This window comes from Rhinolophus sinicus, linkage group LG11, assembly GCF_036562045.2.
Source record: "Rhinolophus sinicus isolate RSC01 linkage group LG11, ASM3656204v1, whole genome shotgun sequence".
Lineage (NCBI taxonomy): Eukaryota > Metazoa > Chordata > Mammalia > Chiroptera > Rhinolophidae > Rhinolophus > Rhinolophus sinicus.
In genome coordinates, this window is record NC_133760.1 from 14397472 (window position 1) to 14422245 (window position 24774).

The window sequence follows — 24774 nt, forward strand, 5'->3', positions numbered from 1 at the left end:
ACAGACCGAGTTGGAAGGTTCGGGCAAAAATGGTTGAATATTTAGCTTCGATATTCGGGACTGAGAGGGACAAGTGAGAGAACCAGCACAAGCAGTGGCCCCTCGGGGGGTCGGAGACAGAGCACTTGGTTTCCTGGTGGCTGGGCGGCGTGGTACGGTGTTTCTGGGGTGCCTGGCCTCCCCGGCCTCCCCGGTTCATCTCTGTCTTTGCACCTCTGCCAGGGTTGACTACTCTTTTTACTTTAAGACTGGACCTGTCGGCATGGGGACCGGTGCTCCCGGCTTCACAACCGACTTTCAGCCAGCTGAGACCCGGCACGGAGCTTGACGGTTAACGCCTCCGGCCATTCCCCTTATCTCCTATTATCGCGAGGTCCGCCTTCCGCGATTTTCTGAGGCCCACCCTACCGCTCGGCTTTTTTGTTGTCGGACCTCTCAGGTTCCTCCCCCAACCTTCAGGCTCTTCTCCTAGGAACTTGGCCACGTCCCCGTACGTACAAACTACACCCTTGGCCTGTCCCTCACTTTTCGGTCCCTCACCTTTTCTGCATTTCTTAGGGGCAAGCATCTCTAATACACTCTAGACGCTTAGGCTTTTTCTCTGGTGCTAAGTCCCACCCCCAACCTTCGTACCCCACCCCTTTGCGTAGTCCCGCCCTCTATGCTCAGGCCCCGCCCCTCTAAATTCTATTAAGACCATAGTGCTGCTCAGCCTGTACCGAAATCCACTGAACACCGCCCAAACCGCAGACGGATCGCACTGTGAGTGAAAGACCGGTTTGGGGGGCAAGGCGGACAGCCCTTAGCAGGCCACCCCCTGATTCCACCCTGCCCCCTCCTCCAGGTCACGTGAGCGATATGGAGGTGCAAGAACACCATGATAACTTCTTTGAGGTGAGGGTTGGCAGGGATGGGTTGAGTTTCCTGTGGGCCAGAGCTCAGCTGAGCTCCTCCTCGTCTTCCACAGGAAGTGTTCACCGAACTGCAGAAGTACAGGGAGATTGAAGAAATGAATGTGTGCAACAACTTGGGGGACCACCTCCTGGGCAATGTCTATTTGCTTGCTTTATTCCCATTAGAGGCCAGAGGTAGAAGCATTTCAATGCCTAATGGCCACCATTGAAGCGTCATAGCTTGAGGTCCATCACTAAATCCAGTCCACGCCCAGAGCTGCTAACTAATCCCCTAAAGATTTCTAAGTTTGATTGCTGACCCTGACCGACTTTCCCATCAGTTTCAGTATGAGGATGCAGAATGGGCAGTAGCTGAACTCAATAATCGCTGGTTCAGTGGGCAGGCCGTGCATGCTGAGCTGTCGCCTGTCACTTCGGCAGTATGAGATCAGGTATGGCAGTAGAAGGGGGGGATGGGCACCTGCAGTCTCAGACTCCTGTGTGTGTGTTTAGTTGGGGGCTGTCAGTGATAATGGCCTACACCATCCATCCATCCATCTATCCTCAACCCAGAGAATATACCCGCGGTGGCTTCTGAAACTTCATGCACCTGTGGCCCATTTCCGAAACCTGCAGCGGCAGCTCTATGGGCGGGGAACCAGGTGCAGGTACCTCAGGACCAGCTTGCCAAGACTTCTTATACCCTAAGGCCCTTATGCCCTGAGATGAACCTGATCCTATGCCCAGTAACAATGTCTCAAGCCTTTGGTATCCTAAGACTGGAACTGAGCCCCATTCCAAGACTGCACTTTAGTCCCAACCCAAAACCAGCCTGAACCCCAAACCCAAGACCAGCCTGGATCTCTAATCCTGAGATAATGCCATGAGTATCTATTCTGAGACCACTTCCAGGAACTTTAGGTACTTCATCACCTGCTCTGCCCCATGCCTCTAACCCTCCTCTCCCCACTACTGTCCCCAGGTCACCACCGAGGTCCCATACCCGCCACCATCCCCAGGAAAGAAACGGTTGATGTTCCCCAGACCACCCGCATGGCTGCTTCTGAGATCTTGGCCTTCTTGCCTTCCACCCGATAGGCACAGATGTTCCTGGCCAGGACTCCACCTCAAAGCTCCCTTAACTCCCCAGGGTCATCTTCCCTAGCTTTTGGGGCCGACTGCCCCTCTACTAATGACGTTCTGTATTTGGGTGCATAGCTTGAGTCTGTGGGTGTCACTTCCTTTCACATCTCATATGACGAAAAGGGGAAGTAGGCTGGTCTCTGGTCACAACTAAGCGGAAGAACTTCAAATAATAGATGGAATAATCAGCTGGTTCAGGGTCCAATGCCCTAGGACCCCCCCAAGTGGGACTGGTGGGGTGCGGGCTCCTCTGTACTGGAGAAACTTCAGCACATTTATCTGAGGCTTCTTAAGGGGAAGACTTCCTGGTTGTGGCACGTTGGAGGATTCCCAGCCTGGAAGAGATTGGGGTTAGGAGCTAAGGTAAGGTGACTTGAAGTTGAGTGGGTGTCTCCAGTGGGTGAGGGCTGTGTCCTCTATCCCTGCTTCCCTGAGATGGGCGTCAGTAATACCTAATACTTAAGCTTACTGTATGCCAGGTGCTGCCCTAAAAGCTTTATTTCTAGTAATGGTTTACTTCTAGTAACGGTTTTACTTCTCCACAATAACCCCATGAGACAGGTGGTAGGGATTATTATCCTATTTTATGGATGGATCATGGCAGAGGTGGGATATGAATCCACACAGTCTGTCTCCAGAGTCTTTGCTCTAGCCATCTTGAGGCCTTGTGGCTTCTGCTAATGGACCAGGAACTGGACTTGGGGGTTGGGGGTAGATTCTTGGCTTCTGTAGGGGCTTGGGGATCCTACGCCCCACATCCACTGCTTCTTTCTTCTGCTCTGATTTAATGGAAAAGTAAGACAGGCTGTGGCCGGAAGTCCTGCGGTCATGGGTCCCCAGGCTGCAGGCCCCGTCCGGATGGGGCCCCATCGCCTTCTGTTTGCTGTGCTGCTCCTGGCCCAGGCGGCGCCGCAAGAAACCTCCCAGCACTGCGGCCGCCTCCAGTACTGGAACCCTGACAACAAGTGCTGTGGCAGCTGTCTGCAGCGCTTCGGCCCGCCCCCCTGTCCGGGTGAGGAGCAGGGACTGGGCGTAGGCATATGTTCGGGCAGAGCTAGGGGGTTATAGGGAACCGGGGAAGGAGCTAAATTTGGGGGCCTCGCTTCAGGGTAGAGGCGGCGGGCCTTAAGATAAGGCAGGTATGGGGGCTGAGCTTGTGAAGAAATACATAGTGCGGGTTACGTGAGCGCCACGGCAAAGGCTTGTGACTTGTTAGAGAAGTGGATCCGATGAGGAAGAGGCGGGCTGTGCAGATAAATCCGCTTGTGGCGGAGCTCAGTGTGGGAGCCGGGGGGCCTGGAGAGGGCGGGGCCTGTGGACAAGGTTTCGAGACTGGCAGGGCTGGTGGGAGTGGAAGGATGGACGGGTGGGTGAGTAGAGTACAAGGGGCGGGGTCTGCTGGGATAGGGCTAAAGAGAAAGGGCGTCGCGGAGTAGGCGGGGCTTGGAGGCCACACCTGAGAGTTCCTGTCTCCCCCTAGACTACCAGTTTTCGGAAAACTGCGGGCTCAATGACTTTGGCGATCACGTAAGGTATCCCTTCGAAAAGTGTCCTCCTGGGCAGTGCAACCCCAACAGCGCGGAGCTTTGTAGCCCTTGTGGAGGCGGAGTCACGGCCTTCACTCACGCGGGAACCGGGCGGCGCTGCGGAGAGGTACTAGTTGGGCTCCAGATGGCTCTGGGCAGCCTGCTGGAGTTGGGGCGGGGTCTGTACCGCGTGGTTTGGGATCGGGTGGGCGGTGTCTGGATCAAAGGAGGTGGTGTAGCTCCACATCAGAGGATAGGAGTGGGGACATAGTATTAGGGGGTGACGGGCCTGGGTTGAAGTAGTAAGGGCCAGGGGCGGGGGCTGGATCAGGCGGGGAAGTGGCCCCATGGAGGGCTAAGGATGGGAACCTTGGGCTGAAGGGGCAGGAGCGGGGCGTGCCTCCTGCTTTACTCCAACCCCCTATTCCCAGAAATCGGTCCCTACCAAGGAGCCCTGCCCCCTGAAGCTTGAAACACCCAGCCTAAGCTCTCAGGAACCCAGCTCACCGGATATTTACAGTCCCGAACAAACACCTGAGCACAGCGTTCCTCGGCAGGCCTTGCTGACTTTTGCCCTGCCTCTGGTGCTGGTTCTGCTCTTGACCTCAGCAGCCATCTTCCTGTTCGCCCTGCAAAGGCACCGCCGCTGCCGCCAGGGGAAAGTCATCATCCACCCCTATCCTGGCTTGGCTTGTGGTGACTCCAACACCCACACCTTCTCACAGTCGTCCCCTTCAGGTTTCAAGGAGGCATCAAAGGAAGGTAACTCAAGGAAGGTCTCTGCTTCCACTCCTGGGCAGGGGTTAGTTCCAGACACACCACGAGGGAGGAAGGTGGACTGGAAGCCCACCCTTTCTCCCCCTCACCTCCACTGTCTCCCAGAGCTGCTAAATCTGGCGTCGCAGCCCCTCTCTCGACTCCTGGATGAGCTGGAGGTGCTGGAGGAACTGATTGTGCTGCTGGACCCTGAGCCTGGGCCAGGTGGGGCCCTCGCTTGTGGTACCACTCGACACCTGGCTGCAAGATACGGACTGCCTGCTGCCTGGTCCACTTTTGCCTACTCACTGCGACCCAGTCGCTCACCTCTGCGAGCCCTGATCGAGATGGTGGTGGCAAGGGAGCCCTCCACTTCTCTGGGCCAGTTTGGCACACACCTGGCCCAATTAGGGAGGGCAGATGCACTGCAGGTGTTGTCTAAGCTTGGGTGATCTGGGGCTCGCCCAGCCTAATACTCCATGTTTCCCTTGAAATCAGTGCCTGTTGTCTCTCGGCCTCATTAAGGGGCCCTCTTGAAATATAGTCTTAATTGGGCCAAGACCCAGCAGACATCCTTATTTCCTTCTCCCCACCCCAAGAAAAAGACCCACTCCATCATACACATTAGACCAGATGATGGAGAACTGACCTCAGGTGCTTCTGGGCAACCAGGGTCCCTTGAGAAATACTGCTACCCCTGGGAGAGCTCATCCCCAGGGATCCAGCTGGGTTCTAACTTAGAATATGTAGAACATTTGTTATTCTGAAGCCTTGGACAGACGCCATAATTTACTTGTAATTCTGAACAATGGCCTCTCACCCACTTGTTGAAGCTAATGGGCTTCCTTGGCTCAGGATGGGTGTGGGGCATGGAGAAACGAGCTCCTACCTGGCCCTACCACTATACAAACTGGAAGACCACCTTTCCAAACATTGACAGACTTTATTGTGGGGGGTTCCCACCTGGGATCCCACCCTCTTAAATAAAAAAAGTGCATAGAAAAGAAGGGATTTAGAAACCTTTGTACATTATTTACAACCTGGGACCCCAGGGCAGTAAGGGGACGACTACTGGGTGGACTGGAGGGGTGGAGGCAGGGCCCTTGCCACCTGCATGCCCACAGCCACCCTGAACGTGACGGTGGGGGTGAGATGCTCTGGGAGGGACTAGGGAGCCCCAGACCAGGGGCAAGATGGCAGCGGGAGGCATGGTGGGCAGCACAGCTTCAGTTAAGGAACCGACGGCAGCGCTTGGCGCCACAGTTGCAGGGCAGCTTGTTGCTGGCATCCTCAATGGGGAACTTGTAGTCATAGGTGAGCTCCTCACCACGCAGGATGCGGCGCAGGGCGAAGATGACGATGTGTTTCTGGCCCTCCACGTGGATGACTCGAGAGAAGCAGTTGGGCTCACACGAGTGGTTGATGAAGCGGGCGGCATTGCCGTGCATCGTGGCATCCACCACGTCAAAGTCATCCATGCGGAACATGTAGCACCCAATACCCTACAGGAACAAGGTGGGCGCAGTCAGGTGCTCTGTTCCCGTGGGCGGGCCCTGCCTCACCCACCTCATTCCCATGACCTGGCAGAGCCCACCTTCCCATCGTAGAACTTCTCCCGCTTGTCAGTCAGCACAGAGCGAATGACAATACCAGAGTACTCAATGACCATCTCGCCGGCATCGATGTTGCGCTTACAGAACAGGCCCCGCCCATGGATGGCAGATCTGCAGGGTAGGATGGGCAAGGGGAGCTCAGGGGGCAGGGGGACAGAACCAAGGCAGCACCACACCAGGGCACCTGTCATCCACCCAAGGGGCATCCTCCCCCCAACCCCACTAACCTGTAGACACCCACAGCCTCTTTGGACGTCTTCTTGAGGTGGCGAAAGCGCATGGCCATGGGTAGCTCCAGGCTGGTGGCGCGTCTGGTGGAGGACAGCAGTGTCACCTGGGCTGGTACCCAGGAATGATCTCTCCTGCCCCTGGTCACCCTCCTTAGGACCCTTCCAGCCCACGCCAGCACCCATACCTCGTTGACCTGAGCTGCACCTCATCCTCTTCCTCATCACAGGTGGCTCCCTCAGGGAGCACCCGGTGCTGGGAAGCCAGGAAATTGAACATGTCAAAGGTGCACTTCCTGCAGGTGGAGGGAAGAAAGGAGGGAGGCTCGTAGCCATTCCTCTGAGATGCTACCCACCTACTCTTGGCCTGGGTCTGCTGCTGGCAGAGCAGGAGAAATACCACTATTGAAGACATAGCAAGCAAAAGGGGAATGAATGGGGTTTATTCTTCTGATAATGAACTCCAGAAATAATTCCTGGAGTGGCCTAGTGTCTGCTTCTTGGGCCTCAACTTCCAATCTGTACAGACTTAATTCGTATCCCAAGGACTCCCATAGGGCTCCCCCAACCCAAGCATCATAGCCCAGACCTCTCACCGGAGATAGACCTCAGCGCGGGCCGCCCCATGGGGGTTCAGGGGTGGCTCCTCCTGACCCTCTCCCTGCTGGTGGTAGCGGAACTTATAGTGTTGGCAGCGTTGGGCCCCGGGCAGCTGCTCTGCCAGGAAGATGACAGCATCGTGGTGGATGCCCAGGAGCCTTGCTCCACTCATTCCTGGGGAGAGTTCAAGTCATGTTGGAGGCCCATCATGCCCTTGGGGAGTCCTCCCAGTCCGCAGCATCCCTGTGTACCCCACTTACCACTAAAGGAGAGATGTCTAAGCCGGGCATGCCCTCGGGCCTCCTGCACCTTCTCAATCAGAGCTCTCCATGCCCCTGAGGAGAGGGAAGGGCCAGGGCAGAGTCAGGATGGTATTCTATGGGACCCCTTCCCTCCCGGTCACCGCCACTCCTGACTCACCCTCCAAGCTCTCTGCCTCCACGCTGAACCCATCCTCACTGCTGATCTCAAAGCGCAGGTGCGGGCCAGCCCGTTTTGGGGCCTGGTTCTCTTTATCCTCTGGGGATGGAGGCTCTTCCTCAGAGCTTGAAGCCTCACCTGGTCACAGGGAGCAGGTCAGAGTAGGTGAGTGTCACCCCTCTTGGAGTCAAAAGCCCCAGTTCTCCATCGCCCGCCCTCCCTTCCTGGGCACAAGCATAGACACCGGGTCTGAAGGCCTCCCCCTGCTCTCATTGCCCAGTGAACCCTACAGACCAGACCAGACATTATTTTTTTCTAAGGGATCTGCGGTCCCTTTTCTGCAGGACTTCTTGGCTAAATGCGCAGTTCCATGAAGGCGTGGAGTGCTTTAGCCCTGCAGGACATACTATGGCTCACTCAAACCCAGCCTACCATAAATGCCTTTCTACCCCTCATTCTTCTGTCTCACACACAACGAAAAATACTGGAGAATTATATTATTTTGTACATCTATTTTTATGTGCAGTATATTTCTGTAAATATTACAAATATGTTATTATATAGACCCATACTCACAGAATCAAATACACGTACTTTCTGAGCTATTTAAGGGATTTGTCAGGGCTTAAGATTTTAAAGCTCGAGCAGATAGGACTTGCTGATGTAGGAAATGTGGATGTGAGAGGAAGGGGGTCCGGGGACTCAAGGACAAATCCGAATTTTGGGGCCTGAACAACTGGAAGGATAAAACTGCCACTGACAGAGATAGTGAGGGTCGGGGAGAAACAAGTTTGAGGTAAAGGTCGAGAGCTCAATTGGAGACATGTGGATCTGAGATTCCTCTTAGAAAAACTCCCCTGGCAACGTGCTGGTGGAGATGGGGAGCAGGCACCAGTAAAAAGGAGTGTGGTTAGCAATTTGGGGGCTATCAGAATTCGTGATAGAATTTAGGGTTATGAAGTTCGATGAGAGCACCTGGGACATGCCAAAGTTGACAGGCTGGGGCAACGAGGAGGCAAAACCAGAGGGGAATGAGGTGAGTTCTAGAAGCCAGGAAAGGGAGGGAGGGATCAGCACACCAAATGCCGGGCTCAAGCAGGACGTGGACTGAGGACTGAACACTGGGTGGAGCGGGAATAATGGAAGTTTGCATGGAGCACACTTTAGGAAAGGCAGGACTCACATGGCCACCCTTCCGTCCCACATCACTAAGGAAGACTCTATAAACCTGACTCTTGCTGTGACCCACATCATCTTTAGGCCTCAGTGCCCCTGGGTGCACCTCTGACACTCCTTCCACCTCTTCTTAGCCCTTGCCCATCCTCACCTCCATTCTGTCCCCGGAACACAACCTCCTGACTACAGGGGCCTCACCTGGACACTCTCATTGCCTTCTTTCTCAGTGCTCATTCTAAGCTGCAGTGCATCTGCTAATGTAAATGTCTATTTCCTCTACCAAAACGTGGTATGCTCCCTAAGGGCAGACAGGGACCTGTCAACGTCACTGCTACACCCTCATGCCCTCTGACCCCATAAGCAGTCTTTCTGCTAAGCAGTCTCACTCTACCTCACTTCACTTCCATGTTCAGCAGCTGTGCTCTATATGATGAAAAAATCCACATATAGTGACAAGATTGGGGCCACCAGAAATTCTAAGCCTCAAGCTGCTGGATTACCAGCTTACTTGGCTGCAGCCCTCTCTCTGCCCTCCCTAACCAAGAGAGTACTTCCCTTCTAGCTTCACTGAGTCTGTCAGCCATACTAGTCCAAGTGCCCCCATCCTGTGTGCTGATATGTCTGCAGGTACACCTAATCTCCCCTTTCTTTCATCTCTGGGGTGTCCTATTCAACCCGACCGCCACGTCTCCTCTCACTTCCTTTTCCATCCACTTTTTTGAAGTGGATCAATTCTCCACTGTATCTGTCAGTTACCCAGCTGAGCAAGCACAGAGGAGGAGGCAGTGAGAGGGAAAGGCTGGTCCCTACCTGAGTAGTGGTGCCACTGGGACTCAAGCAGCAGGTCGGGGGGACCATCGGGAGCCTGGGGAGGACCACCTTCTGGAAGTGGCAGCAGAGGGGACCGGTCCTGGAGGAGCCTGTGAGGAGAGACCTGTCAGAAGAGGGAAGGGACAGTGATCCCAGAGCCAGAGCCTCCAGGAAGGAAACTAGCCACTCACCTGGGGCTCTCCTCTCCAGTGGGCTCCCCAGGGTCATCCAGGTCGAGAACTCCACGTACTGTAGGCGTTTTCATCCTCACTCGGCTAAACCTGGCGGTGGGGGGAAACCACGTGAAGCCTGAGCTGCCTTCTTCTGTCCAACTGCCTTGCCCTCCTCACAGCCTCAGCATACTCACTCACCCGGTGCCACTGAGCCCTGGACCCTGGGGGGGACCCTCCAAGACCTCTCCATCTTCCTCCAGCCGGGGGGTCTTGCTTGGGGGAGGCGCTGGTGGGGAACGGCCAGAGAAGGTGGACACTCTCTTGACGCGGATGGCCTGGCGGGGCGGGCTGGAGGGCCCACTGCTCAACACCAGTGTCAGTGGAGGGGGGGGTGGGGGTGGAGCAGGGCGGACTACCCCCACCACTGGCAACACACCCAGCAGGGGTCCTGGGGGCAGAGTCCAGGAAGTGGGGGCGGTGGGGGGGATGGGAGAGGGCAAAGGTGGCTGCTTCACTGGGGTGGAGACAGGTTCACCCTCCCCAGCCATCTTCACAAACACTTGCCCCAGTTTGTTGACAAGGATGATTTTGGATGTGGCAGGTTTGGGAGGCTCAGGAGCAGGGCCCAGGCTCAATACCCGGACCCCTGGAGCCCCAGGAAGCCAGGCAAACGTCCGTGTGGGGTCAGCTGGGCTAGGGGGCAGGCCCTGGGGGGGCTGGCTGCCATTGGCCAGGGGAGGTGCTGGGGGGAGTGGCTCCTCTCTGGGCCCAGTCCCCCCTTCTCCAGGCCCCCCTAGGTTCTTCAACACAAAATCCACAATTTCTGACGGCAAGTCCTCGGGAGGCCGGGCCCTGTCCCCCACAGCCCCAATGGCCCCAGCCCGGCCTGCTGCTGGCCCTGAAGGAGGAGTGCCCTGGCCCCGCGGCTGCTGGACGGCTTCAGCCTCGCTGTCTGTGCCGTCATCCACTCCGTCCAGCTGTTCGATGCGGGGGGCTCCAGGGGGCACACCAGGGGCCAGGGCAGGGCCAGACACCACAGTCACAGGGAAGTGGACGTAGCGGGGGGTAGGGCTGGCCTCCTCCTCTGAGCTGTCCCCGGGGCCCCCATGGCTGCTTCCCGCTGCCCCTGCGGCCACAATCTCTTCCTGAAAGGGCTCAGTGCCCAGCAGGCTGGCCGCAAAGTCCAGGTCAGCAGCGCTCAGTCCCGACACCACCTCCATGTCCTCCAAGTCGGGGCCCAGGTCTTCGGGGGGCGGTGGGGGAGACGGGGCAGGGCCAGGGGGAGCCAGCTCCCCTGAGGTAGGTGTGAGGGCTCGAACGACTGAGGTAGGAGGGGGCACCCTGAGCTGAGGGGAGCTTCTGAGAGGGGAAGAGGCCCGCCGTGGTGGCGGCAGCCTGGGGGCCAGGGGGCTGGGACGATGGGAGCGTCGGGGGGGAGCTGGGAAGTCCAGATCGCCCACTGTAGGGATGTGGTGAGTCAGAGAAGATGGACTTCCTGTGAGAGGGAGGGTCACTGTCAGCCAGGTGCTCCTGCCTCACCTGACCCAACCCTCCCCTAGGTATTTCCAGGTACTCACCAGGGGAGGGCAGAGGTCCAAAGGAGACACCTCCCAAGGGCCTCCGGGATGGTGAATAGTTGGGCACTTTGATTCGAGCCCCTGAAAAGGAGCGGGGGGCTGGAGGAGGGGCGCTACTTGGATCCAGCCGTAGAGTGGGGTCCAGGTTTTGGATGGGTGAGTGGTGCTGAGGAGCTCCAGGGACAAGGGCATCTGTATCTGGTGGGGGGTCCACATGATCTGGGGTCTCTAAAGAGGCAAGAGAACGATATCAGGGGTGGCAGGGGCTCTTTGTCAAAGCCTCTCCTCAAATGGCCTCCCTTCTTTTGAGCCAAGGGCATCTTCTCTGCCCCTGCCCCTAACCCAGTCGCAATGGACACTGGTTCCCAGTCATCACACAGACCCCAAACCCCTCTGCTGACTTCTGCAAAACCTCCACATGCACCTGGGTCACAGTCCATTTGTGACCCTTCCTCACCCACCCTTTGCCATCTCCCCACTTCCTGGCTGCCTACTGCTCGGATTCAGGCCCTATAAGCCATGAGGGGCACTGACCTCTCTAGCACGGCCAGTCCTACCACTTTCTTACCTGCTCTGTGCATCCCTGCCACATCAAACACATCCGCCCCATCCTGGCACTTGCAGCTCCCTATTAACTGGCTCCACCCAACCTGTGCAAACTGATCTCTGTTGCCTCCTCCCAACACTCCCTTGTTTTCAGCCAGGACGGCTGCACCCTCCTCCCCTCTCCACTTCATGTCAGGCTCCAACCTGGAACAAACTCCTTACTCACAAACACAATCCCAATCTCCTCCTCCTCCTCCTCCTCCCACTCAGTCCCCAATAGCCTTTCCCTTTACCAATCTCCAAGCCCATTCTTTGCTCTGTACCATCCAGCCCTCAGCTACCAACATGGGCGTGTAGGCGCCAGTTTGGGAACTGAACAGGTCTGGTTAGAATCCTGGCTCCATCACTATTTTACTGTGGAGTGACTACCCTTTCGAGTTGCAGTTCAGCAGAGCTTGTACCTTCCTCAGAGAACTGTGGGGAGCATTACCTGAGCACGTAGCCCCAAGTCAGATGGCCCTAAAGGCTCCTTACATTTGTACAGAAGTTGTCACCCCATCCCCCAATTCCTGTGAAATGCTGAGCACAGCCCCATGGCACATAATGCATAGCCATTAAATTATCTGTTATTGCCATTACAACAAATGAGAATGGCAAACATCTTGGAGTTTCTTTAGGGGAGAGAGGAGTAAGGGTGGGTGAGTAACTACATGGGGAGGGTGGCATTCAGGGAAGAAAATGAGGCAGTTCCAAGGTTGTTACCTGTGGAAGGGGCGGGGCTGTGCACAATGGTCTGGTTCTCCTCTGCTGCCTCCAGGTGAACTGGCTCTTCCCTTGGCCCCCACGGCCGATACTCAAGAATTCGGCACCGATACCAGCAGCGCCGCCGAGCATCCACCGTGCTCCAGTACAGACGGGAGCACCTGTTAGGTGGGAGGGGGAACAAGCGGGTCAGAACAACTTGGGAAATGGGATCCAGCACTGGAGTCGCGAACCCCACCCATTCCCCCAGGTTGCTCACTGGTAGCCAATGGGGAAGAGCCGTCCCTCGCAGTCCGAGAGATCAGACAGAGTACCCAAGGAGTCAATTCGGATGGAGCCTATGGGGCAGAGGAGAGGTCAGGAGGGGGGCCAGGCAGGGTCAGGAAGAGCACCACAGAGAGCGAGTGGCTTACCAATGAGCACGTTGATGGCATCAGGTTCGAGCCCCGTCAAGAACTTTCGCTTGAAGTTGATGCCCTCAAAGTCCACATAGACTCGGCGGAGAACATCAAAACCATCAGGGGTCACGATCTCCTGTGAGGTGGAATGGCAAATAGGTTTGCTGCATTGGTGGGGGGTAAGAGGGACGCAAGGGAAGGCTCTGTAGGCAGGGACTGGACAGTTGGGGGCTTGGCTAAAGGACTTGGGGAGAACTTTAGCCAAGCCCTCACTTGGCTAAAGGAGACACTGAGAGGCAGCAGGGGCCTGGTCTGAGGGGCTGCAGGGGTCCCCGAGTGGAAGGGAGAAAGAGAGCAGTGGGGAGCTGTCTCCCCCCCGGTAATGGCCCACCTTGCCATCCAGCAGGTCTGTGTGTTTCTGACAGAAAACTTTCTTGTCATCCTGGAAGATGCAGTAGCTGGCCCGGGCACACATGAAGTGGAAGTTGCTGAGGCAGGAGGAAAGGCAGCAGCCCACAGTGGCTCCAGGCTTTAGGCAGAGCTCACAGCGCTGCGGGTGGAAGGGGCTGCTGAGGGGAGAAGCCAGTGACCGGGGCCAGGGCCTGATGCTCAGCATCACTGTCCTTGAGACTCTGCTTGGGCCCGTCTAGCCCAGCACTTCACACAGCAAAGGCACTCACCAAACAGAGCCTCTACCCTAGCTGCAACCAAGGCCAGACTGACATCAGAATTATTTCAGATTTTTCTGAAGCAGAGTGTTGCAGTAGAAGAAAAATAGCAACAGCAGCATTTACCATCTCACACATGGTTCTAATGTAGAATCTCTATTTTCATTTAATCCTCACATCTGTCCTAAGGTAGGTACCTCTCTCGTCCCACTTCCTGAGGGTGAGCTCGAGGTATTCTACAGCACCTGCCCCAGGTCCCACACTGGGAAGGGGGTATTCTGGCCCAGGCAACACCTCACCTCATGGGGATATAGTAAGAACTAAATGCCATACTGTATGGAAAGTATCTGAAAGCATTTGGCACGGTTTCAATCAACAGGAGGACTTCTAAGCTTTGGTCTCCCAGGCCACAGGACGCATATAGAGAAAAAGCCACTATCTGTGCCACACTAGAGCCCTGAGCCAACGAAAAAAGGTACTGAGCACCAGCAGTGAAGGACAGGGGTAGAGACTGTGAAACGAGCTGTCGCCACGGAAGGAGCCCCACCCGAGACCCCGAGGGCTGCCCACCTCTCCAGGCCCGTGCCCTCACCATCTGCCTCCCTCGAGCCACAGCAGCATGCACATTCTTGAGGGAACCATCGTTTTCCTCAAACACTTCGGCTGACCAAATGGCACAGTTGACATGTGTCCACTCATTCTGCCCGATGTACAGGAGCCGCCCCGCCTCCTGAGGGCAGAGGAGTGACATGAAGACAGGCCCCAGGGACTAGGACGCACCATCTGGAGCTTCACGCAGTAGCCCTCACCTTCGAGTCCGCGTCCCCATATTTGAGACAAAGGGCACACTGACGGGGGTCGTCCACGTGTGAGAAAGCAACTGGATCCTTGCCCTGAAGAGCTGGAAGGAGTATGGGAACGATGGTCCAAGCATCAGGACCTGGAGCCTGGCCCACCAAAGCAGGGGCTCTGGCCTCCAACCCACATTTCCCAGTACCTGCTGAGGGGTCCCCTGGAGGCTGCCCTGATTCTGGGGTTTCTGGTTCCTGTTGCCTCCACTGAGCGTAGACATGGTCCAGGGATGGAGGCAACACCGCATTGGGAAGGACTCCGCTGTGGATAGGCAGGGTCAGCATCTGACACATCTAACCAGGGTGGCTGGACTGGGACCCACCCACCACCTCAGCCTTTATGCCTTGACACCCTTTGTCCTTTCGCCATGTGGCATTTCTCTCAGTCTCCCAAACAAGCCAGGCCCTCTCGTGGCACCTTTGGCACATGAAATGCTGTTCCTCATGCCTGGAATACTCTTCTTCCACATCTCAGCTTGGATGTTACCTCTTTCAGAAAGGCTGAGGCCCTGGGCTCCAGCAGGAACCTCCCTGGGCTTCCTTGTCATCACCCTGCCTGTCTGGGTCATCAGTGCCTGCTCAACCTTCCAAACATGGCGTGCTCACTGCTGTCCCCAACACTGTCTTGCACAAAGTCGAGACAAAGCGACAACTAACTCCATAATCTGAGTCTCTGCTAGTCTACTACCACTGGGACTCTGACCCTGGTCCCACTACCCTCCAGCCCTAACTCCGCTCCTTGTCTATTCTCAGCCTACCGTGTGTCCCCAAAAATAAGACCTAGCCGGACAATCAGCTCTAATGCATCTTTTGGAGCAAAAATTAGTATAAGGCCGGGTCTTATATATGGTATTTCATATATGACTTGGTCTTACAGTAAAATAAGATGTGGTTTTACATTAATTTTTTGCTCCAAAAGACGCATTAGAGCTAATTGTCCGGCTAGGTCTTATTTTCGGGGAAACACTGTAGGTTGATTCTGGATTCCCAGGTGCCCTTGGCCTTTGCCCTCACTCCCTGGCTCCCCTCCTGCTACCCAGCCTTGCTCACTTTGGCAGCCGGGTACTCCGTCGCCAGTACTTGGGGTCGTGGGCGTCGAACCAGCCGAACGTAGATTCTAGCAGCTGGGGAGTAAGTAACAGGATGAGAAGTGGCTTCCCCAGGAGAGTTGGCAAGGGCAGGGTCTGAAGGACCCACTCTCTCCTCCCCACTATCACGCAGGCCACCCTACAGGCATCTTCCGAAGAGCTCACCTTCAGTAGGAGCCCCTTCGTCTGGCCTCCTGCCCGGCGCTCTGAGGTCTCTCCTTCTTCTGAGTGCCTCATCAGTATGCCCACCACGTCCTCCATGAAGCTGTGCTGTAAGGGGGCTTGTCAGGATCCACGCCTCCCCCTCCCCCAGCCTACTCCTCCTGGCACCCACCTGTTCCTCTCAGTGTCCCACTCACCACGGACTTGTAGTGGCCTGCCTCAAAGCGCTGACTCACAGCTTGCAGATCACAGGGCCCTGGGTGCAGCTGCTTTCCATCTTGCCCACACTGCAAAGAGGGGAAGTCAGCAGGGCTGGTGCTGGGTCTGGCCCCACCCCATCCTGCGCCCGCGCCCTCCAGACCTGGGTGCACAGCAGCAGTGGGCCCACCACCTTGGAGCTCAGCAGGCCCTGGAGCACCTGGCGCAAGCCCCCCTGCAGAGCCCCACTCAGGGCCTCTCGCCAGCGGGGGTGTGTGGCCCCAGCACATGGTCCACAGGTGTACAACACCGAGTCTGGCAGCCCCGAAAGGATCTCATAGTCTTCATCTAGAAGAGCCAGGGCAAGAAAGGAGAAAATGGTTCGGAAGGATGTAAGGGCTCCCAGCAGCGCCTAGGCCGCCGAGGACATAGAAGCCAGCTGTCCCCTGAAGGCCTGTGGGGAGGACAGGGACTCCTGCAGGGCTGAGTCACATCCCCCCACTCACCCGAGAGCCCCTCGCACTTGGCGTGTACCCAGTGGTCACACTGCGCGCACTGCATCATCTTGCTGTCATAGTCATTGTCCTCATAGCAGCGGGTGCAAATCGGGCAGTAGTTTCCTGAGGCAGAGGGGAGACGAGGGCAAGTCAGAGGGGCTGGGGCCACCACCTGCCCCTCAGAGTCTCTGGTGGGGGTGGGGCTGGGAGCGCCATCCCTTGACTGCTGCACGGGCTGCCTCCATTATGGCCCATCTTGAGTCCCTACCATTCCCAAACAGCTGGCCACGGGTAAGGCCTCTTTTCTAACCCTGTAGCCCCAACGCTGCACAAGGAACAGGGCCTTGCTAAAAATGCTGCCTGCATAGATGAGGAAAGCCCAGTTTTTCAGAGTGCTCAGTGGAGACGTGAAGTTCCAGGAAGGATCTCAGGGACCATCACAAAGATGAGGTCCCAGGTCCTCCACTTCCAGTGTCCTCAGAGAGGCTGTGTCCCACTATTTTATGTACTGAATAGGCTTCTATGGAAGAGGACTCTGAACAGAAAAACAGTTCCATGGCTAAAAGAGGGTGGAAAGCCACTAGAAATGAGCTTCTGTTCTAACTGCCTGAGCAGGAGCCTGGCCCACACCCCGGTGGACCCCCAGGGCCCAGGACCCCTGCCAGGTCCCCACCTTTCTCATAGAGCTGAGTGCACCTGGGGCAGAGGCTGTAATCTCCAGACCACTCGACGTCCCAGTTCTTGCCTGGAGTCGCCCCACAGCTTTTACAGCGCACGCAGGCTGAGCAGATCTGGGGGGCAGGGGAGCAGGGTGACATTAGGGGTAGAGCCGGACACCAGGCTGGAGCAGTGCTAGGGGTGGTTGGGCAAAGAGGGGTGGACGGTAGGCAGGAGACAGATGAAGAAGGACGGGTAAGAGAAGCAGAACAGGAGGGGAATGAAGTGGGGAGACTGGCAATGGGGAGACTGGGGGAGTGGAAGTTAGGCGAGAGCAAGGGATTCTGAGCCTGGGACTATGGAATCCATGAGACCCTGAAAACATTACATGCAAATTCTGCAAAAAAATCTTGTCTATGTGACGTTCTTGAAAAAAATGTTATGTTTATCGAATTCTTAGAAGGACCTCCAAACCTTCCCCTCCTCATGAGAGTCCTGGCCTAGAGCAAGACTGGGGGTGGTGGTGGCATTAATTAGAACTCCAAAGCAAGGGGTGTGGGCCTCATTTCTCACCCAGTGGCGCCGTTTGCGTGTGGCCCGGGTTGGGTAGCTGGGCCCCAGGCAGGCTGGGTGGTAAGCATGGCGGCATCGCTCACACTCCAGGAGGTGCTATTGGATGATGGAGAAAGACAGCAATGGTAGGACCTACTGGCATAGAGATACCCTTCTCCTCCATATCTCCACACCCCCCGCCTCATGTTTCCTGTGCCCAAACCTTGGATCCCCGGCCTTTGCGCCCACAGACGTGGCAGAACTTGCAGCGGCGGCAGCACCAGGTGTCATGATGTTGGGGCAAGGGCCGCTCAGCCTCCTCCAGGCAGAATGGGTGGAAAGGGTCACAGCAGACTTGGCAGAACACCAGCTGGGGGTGGAAGAGTGAACGATGGGCACAGTGCGAAGCCAAGAGTTCGGGGCATGAGACCCTGCTGAGAGGGCCCTAGAAATCAAGCGGTAAGGCCTAAAGGAGACTTGGGGGCTGTGAAAAAAGGTGGGGATCCAACCTCATGCAGGCCTTTGCTGGCACACAGCAAGCACACCATAGGTGGCCCCCCTGGCACAGAGGTGAGCACACTCAGGCCTCCCATCAGCCACACGTTCTCCAGGTCACAATCCTCCTGAGGGAAGGGAGAACACAGGATCAGAGAGCAGTCAGGAACACATGTCAGATCTATCCTCAAAGCCCTGGTTTCTCAGACACAGTTAAGTTTCTTCCGACCAGTCCCTGCCACCCTCCCTTCAACACCATACCTTAAAATCCACACGGACCCGGTGCACACCATCAGGAGACTTCTGTTTTCCAGTCCAGCCATTGGGAAAAGAAGCAAAAGGGCCAGGGGCCAAAGCATCCTAGGGAGGGATAGTGGTGGTCAGAAGGCTGCCCGCCCCACAACTGCAGACTTCTTTCCTCACTGCCCTCTCCCCCAGCCTGCCCGACCCTGTCTTTTGGCCAGATCCTTTGCTTTCCAGAAGGACAGGCCTGCCTCACCCCTCAGGGCCTGTCTTCTGGTGTGGACACACCACGGCACTCAGGTGAGCCCGTTACCCTGACTTGCCAGGAAGCTCCCGGAGGGCAGGAGCCATGCCTTCCACAGGGCTCAGGGTTCTTGGTGTGGGGCCGTGCTGACCTTGTCCAGGCGCCTTCGGGCCTTGAGCTGCAATACAGGCTGCAGGGTGGGTTTGCGAGGTCGGCTCTGCTCTTCAGGTTCTGGCACTGGCAGCTCTAGGCAGGAAACATGATCAGTGAGGCTCCCCCCTCATCCCTGCCCCATTGCCCGTCTTCTACCACTCCCAATGTTACCTAGATCCCCAGGGCCTTCTTTAACCAACCAAGGCCCGCTAGGGTGACCCTTAGTAAGGCGTTGCTGAATAAGCTACTAAACACCTCGCACACCAGTTCCCCTGTCCACCTCAGACTACCTCCTTCTCTGCATTCAGCTACTTTCTCCATCACACCAAAAGAGCCCTGGGTCAGAGCCCCGTCCCTCTCACAGGAAAGACACATGACTGACTGACAGAGAAAGCAACAAGCAATTCGCACCATTCTCTCGGGGGGTCCGACGCCGGGGAGCAGGGGGACCCCCGGGCTCCGAGTCATCCGAGTCCTCGAAGATATCATAGGAGGGTCGTTGTTTGACGCAGCGCCGGGCAGACTTGCGCTGCAGGAGGGAGTCCTGCTCCTCGGGCCCTTGGGGGGCCACCACCTCCTCCCGGGGCCCCCCAGCTCCCGCCCCCCGGCGTGGGCCAGGAGGACCAGGGGAGGCCTCAGGAGATTCATCGGAATCCCAGGGCAACAGCGTCTTCACTATCGTCCGGCCTGTGGGAACAGGGGACTTAGTAGGATTTTGAGTTCAGCCAGGGACATGGGACATTGGGATGGGAAAAGCCACAAAGAAGTGGGGCAGAAGAGAACAAGTATGGGAGAGATACAAAAGCACATGATGAAAAGACGACAAGGTGGTGGGCTACGAAGGGGAGGTGAGCAAAGAAAACATCGTTTCCTCATACCACGAGTCTAAAGAAGACTATGTAAAGAAATGCTCCTCAAAACTTGTTACCTTTTTTAGCCAGTCGTTCCATCTTCCGAGCCTCTATCTTGTCGCACTTCCGGTATCTGGGGAGGGGAGCAGCACGTCACCAGGGTAGGGGACTGGTGGTCTGGGGGAAGAGAGGAAGCTCTCCACAAGGGTGCCAATCCCACTGCTATGGCAGGGCAGGAGGCCTGGGTGACGGGCAACCCTGGGTGGGAACGGAGGCTGCACCCCAACTACTCACACACAGCACTGCTTCTTGGTGTTAGGGCCCCCAAACTTGGGCTTGTCCAGGCAGTTGACACAGGAACCACAGTCCTGCACACGCAGGCAGCCCCGGCAGTGTCCACACCGTGCCATCCGCATTTTCTTCCCATGATGGGAGGGCAATGAGCGCCGGGGTGTATGGGCCAGGGGCCCTCCAGACCCTGTAGGCTCTGAGTCTCCCCCAGGCCCTGCTGACTCCACCTTTCCACGCCGTGACCGTGATGGGACACTCTCAGTCTCAGATGCAGATGAGGTATCTAGTGCAGCAGAGAGGGGATGGAGACACAAAGCCACCAGGCTTTCTACCTCACCTCCCTGTTCTTTCCTAGACCTCCTTCAATTGGCCCTCTGGTCACCACTTTCAGACAGTGCTCAGGTTCCACGGGCCCCCAAACCCACTTTGTCTAAGACCTAGCATGTGTTCCAACCCACTTGCCACCCAGCCCCAAGCACACAACTCAGCTCACTGTCCTAGGCTCTTGGTACACTGGCTTGCCCCAGACTTGACACAGCTGTCAAATCTCCCCATGACACACCCACCCTACCCTCCGTGGCGAGGTCCTGCCGATCCCGGAGAGGAAGAGCACTGAGGCGGGGGACATCTTCGGGCACCATGGCCCGGGCCTGACCCAGGGCCACAGCAGCATGACGGCAGACGTGTTTGATTCGGGGGCCTTGCACAGGGGACTCGGGGCCCTGGGGGAGGAGAAACCAGTAATACATGTGGGGAGTTGCTGCTTATGCTCCTGTAACCAGCCTTCTTCAGAGGGCCCTCCTCCCACTCCATACCGATGGTCTCTCTCTCTTAGTTTCCAACGATTCATCTTCAGACCTGACAGAACCTCTATCTGAGATCTGCTTGACAGTCCCTGTGACCTCCTCCATCTGCCCTCCAGGGCTTGGCTGGTGGGGGAATAATAAACAGGGTCAGAGGCTGGAAAAGTGAGGAAAGATTAGGCCAGGGCAGGAACACAGGAAGCTGGGGCACAGGGGAAGGACTGGCTCTGAGGGTTCCCTGCAATGCTGGAGGGTGTCTAGGGAGGCAGGTTAAAGGATTTCAGAGACTCGAGGCAGGGTGACTAGGTGCGGGGGCCTGGCCGTGGCACCATACTTACCGGCATCAAAGACGCCACTTTCTGCTGCTGCTGCTGGTCAATCTTGAATAGCTGCACCTTGGCTCTCTTGAGAAGACTAAACATTTTCTCCTCTACACCAGACAGCGGTAAGGAACCTAGGTCTGCAATCCGGGACTTTTCCAGTGGTGACGGCTGCTGTGGTGGGGGTTGTGGCTGCAGTTGTAACTGTGGCTGCTGTGGTGGTAGTGCCTGGGGCAGCAGCTGGGTTTGCAAGGCCTGTAGGGGCTGCTGCAGCTGAGCCTGAGGTTGCTGCCCATTGCTCGGAGCTGGAATTCCAGGTGGGGGCACCTCGGCCTTAACAGGGGTGGCAACCACAGGGGCAAACCGAGGCAGGCTGAGGTGGTTGGTGCGGCCCACTGCCCGTGGCTCAGGCTCAACTGGAGATTCATCAGCGGGAGGAGGCTCTGGCTCAGGGGCTTCAGGGGCTCCAAGAGGAGGAGTAGTAAGCACCGATTCATAGATCTTCAGGTGGGCTTCACTTGGGGTAAACTGAGGGGCCCGAAGGAGGAGGGGCCTCCTGGATGGGGTGACAGGGGGTGGGGGTGGGGGTGGGGCCGGTGGAGGGGCAGGGGGAGGAGGGGGCAGTTCCCGGGTCAGCGAGGTCCAGCGAAATGTGGGTTCCCTTAGGATGGACCGTCTCTTTTCAGGGAGTGGGACTGGAGTAGGTAGGGGGGTTGGAGCACATGGTGGAGAAGGGACTGGTGCTGGTTCCTGGGGGGCGAGTGGGGAGATGGCAATGGGAGGCCGCAGAGCAGGTGAGACCTCCACCTTTGGGGGCTTGGGGGGGTCTTCATCCATAAATCGCCGGGGTGTCTTGATGACACGGGAGGACCGGGCACTCACCACAGGCATAATAAACTGCCGGATATTCTTGAGGAAGGTGGTGCTTTTGGGGGCCACAGTGGGGCTGTCTTCCACAGGGCCTCCTGTGGTGATGCTAGAAGTTGGAGTGGTAGGAGAGGTGCCCTCTGGCCCTGCCCGAGCAGCTTCCCGCTCTGCCCGTTGGCTGGGAGTCAGGGGAGGCCGGCCCCTCTTCCTGGAGCATGTAGCTGGGATCACAGGAGGTGCGGATTCTTCTTGCTCCTCTGGGGCAGGAGGCGGTGGAGGGGATGGTGGGGGCGGAGGGGTCACTGAGGGTGGTGGAGGACAAAATGGGGATGGAGGAGATGTTGAAGGGGATGGGAGAGGTGGGGGAGGGGGAGGAGCTGGAGGAGTCAGGGGTGGCGAGGGCAGCTTTGTCTCTTCCTTTTCCTCGGCTAGCATCATCTCTTCCTCCGCTACCACTCTCTCTTCCTTCTCTTCCCCCTCTTCTTTGTCTTTCTCTTCTTCTTTCTCCTCTTCTCCCTCTTCCTCCAACTTCTGCTCCTTGCTCCAGCAGGGGCCCTCTCCCTGTCCAGATCCAGCTCTAGCTCTTTCTTGGGGGGCATCCTGCCAGCTTTCCTCATGTTGATCTTGACCCTGACCTGATTCAAGTTCCAAGGACAATCGTCCCATCTTCACTTTTTTGGCCTTTGAAACAAACTTGATCACGAGGGGGAGCCCGCCTCGGCCTCGGCCCCTGCCTCCACGGCCTCCTCGCCCAGACTGTCCTCCGCGCTTGGGGGTCCCAGGTCCTGGGCCAGGCCCCTCTTTGCACTTCCAGCTGCCAGTTCGGTGTTTTACTGGAACCACAGGAGGTGGAGGCTCAGGTTTGGGGATTGTCACAGCTGCTTCTGCCACCATTACTGCTTGTTGCTTCTTCCTGCAGGGGCCTGCTGGCCGTCCTGGGGGCCGCCCCCGAGACCGACGGGGGGTGGAGGGCTCACATGCCCGGCTTCGGGGGGCTGGGGGTGCCTGGGCCCGCCGGAGAAGTTCAGTCAGTGCCTGCACCATCCGTTCTGTGCCCTCCTCACCCCGTTTCCGGGCAGGAGTCTTTGTAGGGGTAGGAGCCACATCGGCTAGGCGAGGAGGTGGAAGGGGGGTCGTCTTATGCTTGCGGCCCCGACCTCGGGGTGCTCGACCTAAAAGGAGAATAGGTGTGGGGAGAAGCTAGCCTTGCGGACTGAGGAAGGAACTCCAGGCGGGCAGGGACTAAGTCTTACTTGTCTGTTTCCCCCCACAGCCCAGCCTAGCTTGGGCTTTGAACACAGAACATACTCAGTAACTGACAGAGACTCTAATTGAACAGGGAAGAGCCGACACAAAGAGCGAGAATGACATTCCTATAAAGCTATAGAAGTAGTTTCCCCATCACTCACCTCGCTGGGATCGGAGCGCAGAGCGCAGGGAACTGGGGGCCACATCTTCATCTGAATGAAAACCCTGAAACTCCTGATTTAGGGGACCAAGGGTGGAGGGGAGAAACAGCAGTCAGTGCCAAAGCCCTAGTTCCACCTGAGACTCATGTATCGAGGAATATCCCCAGCTTCCCCCGTAATATACTCCTTCCTACTTACAAAAGAACTGAAAAGACTAGAAGGTGAGGGGAGTAGAAAACAGGGTTTCTCCTTAGGGATGGAAACGCGGGATATTTTGAAACCCCATCTCCTGTGCCAGACCACACCAGCACAGCCAACAGTGGCCTGCTGGCCCCAGAGGAAACAGAACGGGGTCTTCTCAGGCCACACAGTAGGCACTACCCTCAGATTCTCTCATACTCCAATTTAGAAGAAAAAAAGTGGGACCTCTGTTTACACCCTCACAGGCCGCAGTTTCTTCCTGAATGAAGATGGAAATAGGGTCACCCAAGCATGGTGTGTATCAAATGGTTTATCACGTTAAGACCCACTCTGAGCCCTCAGGTGGCTACAAACTGTCCTGAGTAATACAACCCACACCTTCCTGCCTTTTCTCAGGCTGGGGATAAATCCAGAGCTGAGCTCAGACCTGCCAGAGTGTCCAGTCTCTGCCTTCATTGCATTTCTCTTCAACCTGTGCCCCTAAGAGGAAGCCCTCCACCATTCTACCCTCTCTCTTCTTTAGGTCAAAAGAGGAAATGGGGCACTGGTGAAACCAGGGCTGTGTCAGAGGTTATGAGGCTGGGCGGGGCAGCTTACAGGTAAGATCCCGGAGAGCCATAGTCTGAGTCCACTAAAGCCACGCTGCTGCTGTCAACCACCACTGGTTGGGCATGCAGTCCCCAAAGCCTTCTGGCCCAAACCTCCACCGCCCTAGCTTTGCCAGCTACCAAGAAGGATCAGCCCAGGACACTTCAGCTGGACCCACCTCGGGCCCAAGTGCTCAGCTGCAGCTCGGGCTTCTCTACCCACTTGCAGAGGCCCCGTCCACCGACAGTTCCGTGCAGCCTACCACCTCCCATGTCTATTTCCAGGGCCCTTTTCCTCCGCAGAGGCCCTGAGGACCCCGCTTTCCCACGTCATTCCTCGGGGCCACCCGGACCCCTGGAAGCCCCCGGCCTCCGCCCCGCCCGGCGCTGGGGACGCCTCTGACTGCCTCACCTCATCGTCGGATTCCCCGTCACTGCTCTCCTCCTCCGGCACGCAGCCCCGGCTCGGGCCCCAGCCTCGACCCCGGCCCCGGCCCCTACCCCGCTGAACGCGCGGGCCGGCCCACAGGCGGCGGAGTCGGCGCAGGCCCCGGCGGAGCCCCAGCAAACGGAGCAGGGCCGTGTCCTCTCCGGGCTCGGCTCCGCCCGGCCCCGCCGCGCCGCTGCCGCGCCGCAGAGCTACCCGCACTCGCTCGGCTCCGCTGCCCCGTCCGCCGCGGCCCCCGCCCCCGCCGGAGCCCCGCGGACGGCCCGGGAAGCGGCCCCGCGCGGAGCCAGGCCCCGGGCAACTGCCGCCGCCCGCCGCCGCCGCCATCTTGGCACCGTGAGAGGGGCCGGGGAGGCAGGGGGAGGGGCGGCCCGTGCGCAGGGCCGGGGGGGAGGGGAGGGAAAGTAGGGGCGGGGCGGCCGCGGCTCACGACAACAAGCAGCGCCGCCGCGGGGCTGGCGGGAGCCGGGGGCTGGGCCGGTCACGCGCGGGGCACCACGGGAGCGGGAGTCCGAGGCCCGTCGGCCGTCACCCTAGACCTCGCCTGAAAAGCAGACCTCGCGTCGCGG

At 57.5% G+C, this 24774-nt stretch overlaps 2 protein-coding genes across 5 annotated transcripts; one reads left to right on the forward strand and one right to left on the reverse strand.

Moving 5' to 3' along the window:
• Positions 1–37: 37 nt before the first annotated feature.
• On the forward strand, positions 38–5325 carry IGFLR1 (IGF like family receptor 1). 4 transcript variants are annotated; one of them, XM_074315818.1, is made up of 11 exons: positions 38–490; positions 696–762; positions 845–894; positions 968–1139; positions 1235–1345; positions 1467–1561; positions 1876–2399; positions 2833–3048; positions 3517–3689; positions 3994–4324; positions 4445–5325. In XM_074315818.1, exons 8-11 carry the CDS (start codon positions 2865–2867, stop codon positions 4768–4770), a joined length of 1014 nt encoding a protein of 337 aa, XP_074171919.1. In that variant the 5' UTR covers positions 38–490; positions 696–762; positions 845–894; positions 968–1139; positions 1235–1345; positions 1467–1561; positions 1876–2399; positions 2833–2864; the 3' UTR covers positions 4771–5325. The 4 variants fall into 4 exon arrangements, with proteins under 4 accessions (XP_074171919.1, XP_074171920.1, XP_074171916.1 ...); XM_074315819.1 differs by having other exon boundaries at positions 4120–4324; XM_074315815.1 differs by having other exon boundaries at positions 3994–5325.
• Positions 5242–24592, reverse strand: KMT2B (lysine methyltransferase 2B). The gene is made up of 37 exons (XM_074315722.1): positions 24170–24592; positions 22970–23042; positions 20712–22732; positions 20386–20499; positions 20142–20292; positions 19574–19853; positions 19357–19412; positions 18840–19115; positions 18427–18521; positions 18050–18148; positions 17803–17916; positions 17517–17663; positions 17315–17410; positions 16758–16875; positions 16094–16207; positions 15751–15935; positions 15587–15676; positions 15393–15497; positions 15190–15263; positions 14286–14401; positions 14098–14189; positions 13881–14018; positions 13012–13170; positions 12636–12756; positions 12482–12560; positions 12223–12383; positions 10915–11142; positions 9536–10832; positions 9356–9445; positions 9165–9274; positions 7179–7316; positions 7019–7093; positions 6755–6932; positions 6347–6454; positions 6159–6242; positions 5913–6042; positions 5242–5820 (listed from the first exon to the last, which is right to left on the reverse strand). Exons 1-37 carry the CDS (start codon positions 24530–24532, stop codon positions 5545–5547), a joined length of 8151 nt encoding a protein of 2716 aa, XP_074171823.1. The 5' UTR covers positions 24533–24592; the 3' UTR covers positions 5242–5544.
• Between the last annotated feature and the right edge of the window lie 182 nt (positions 24593–24774).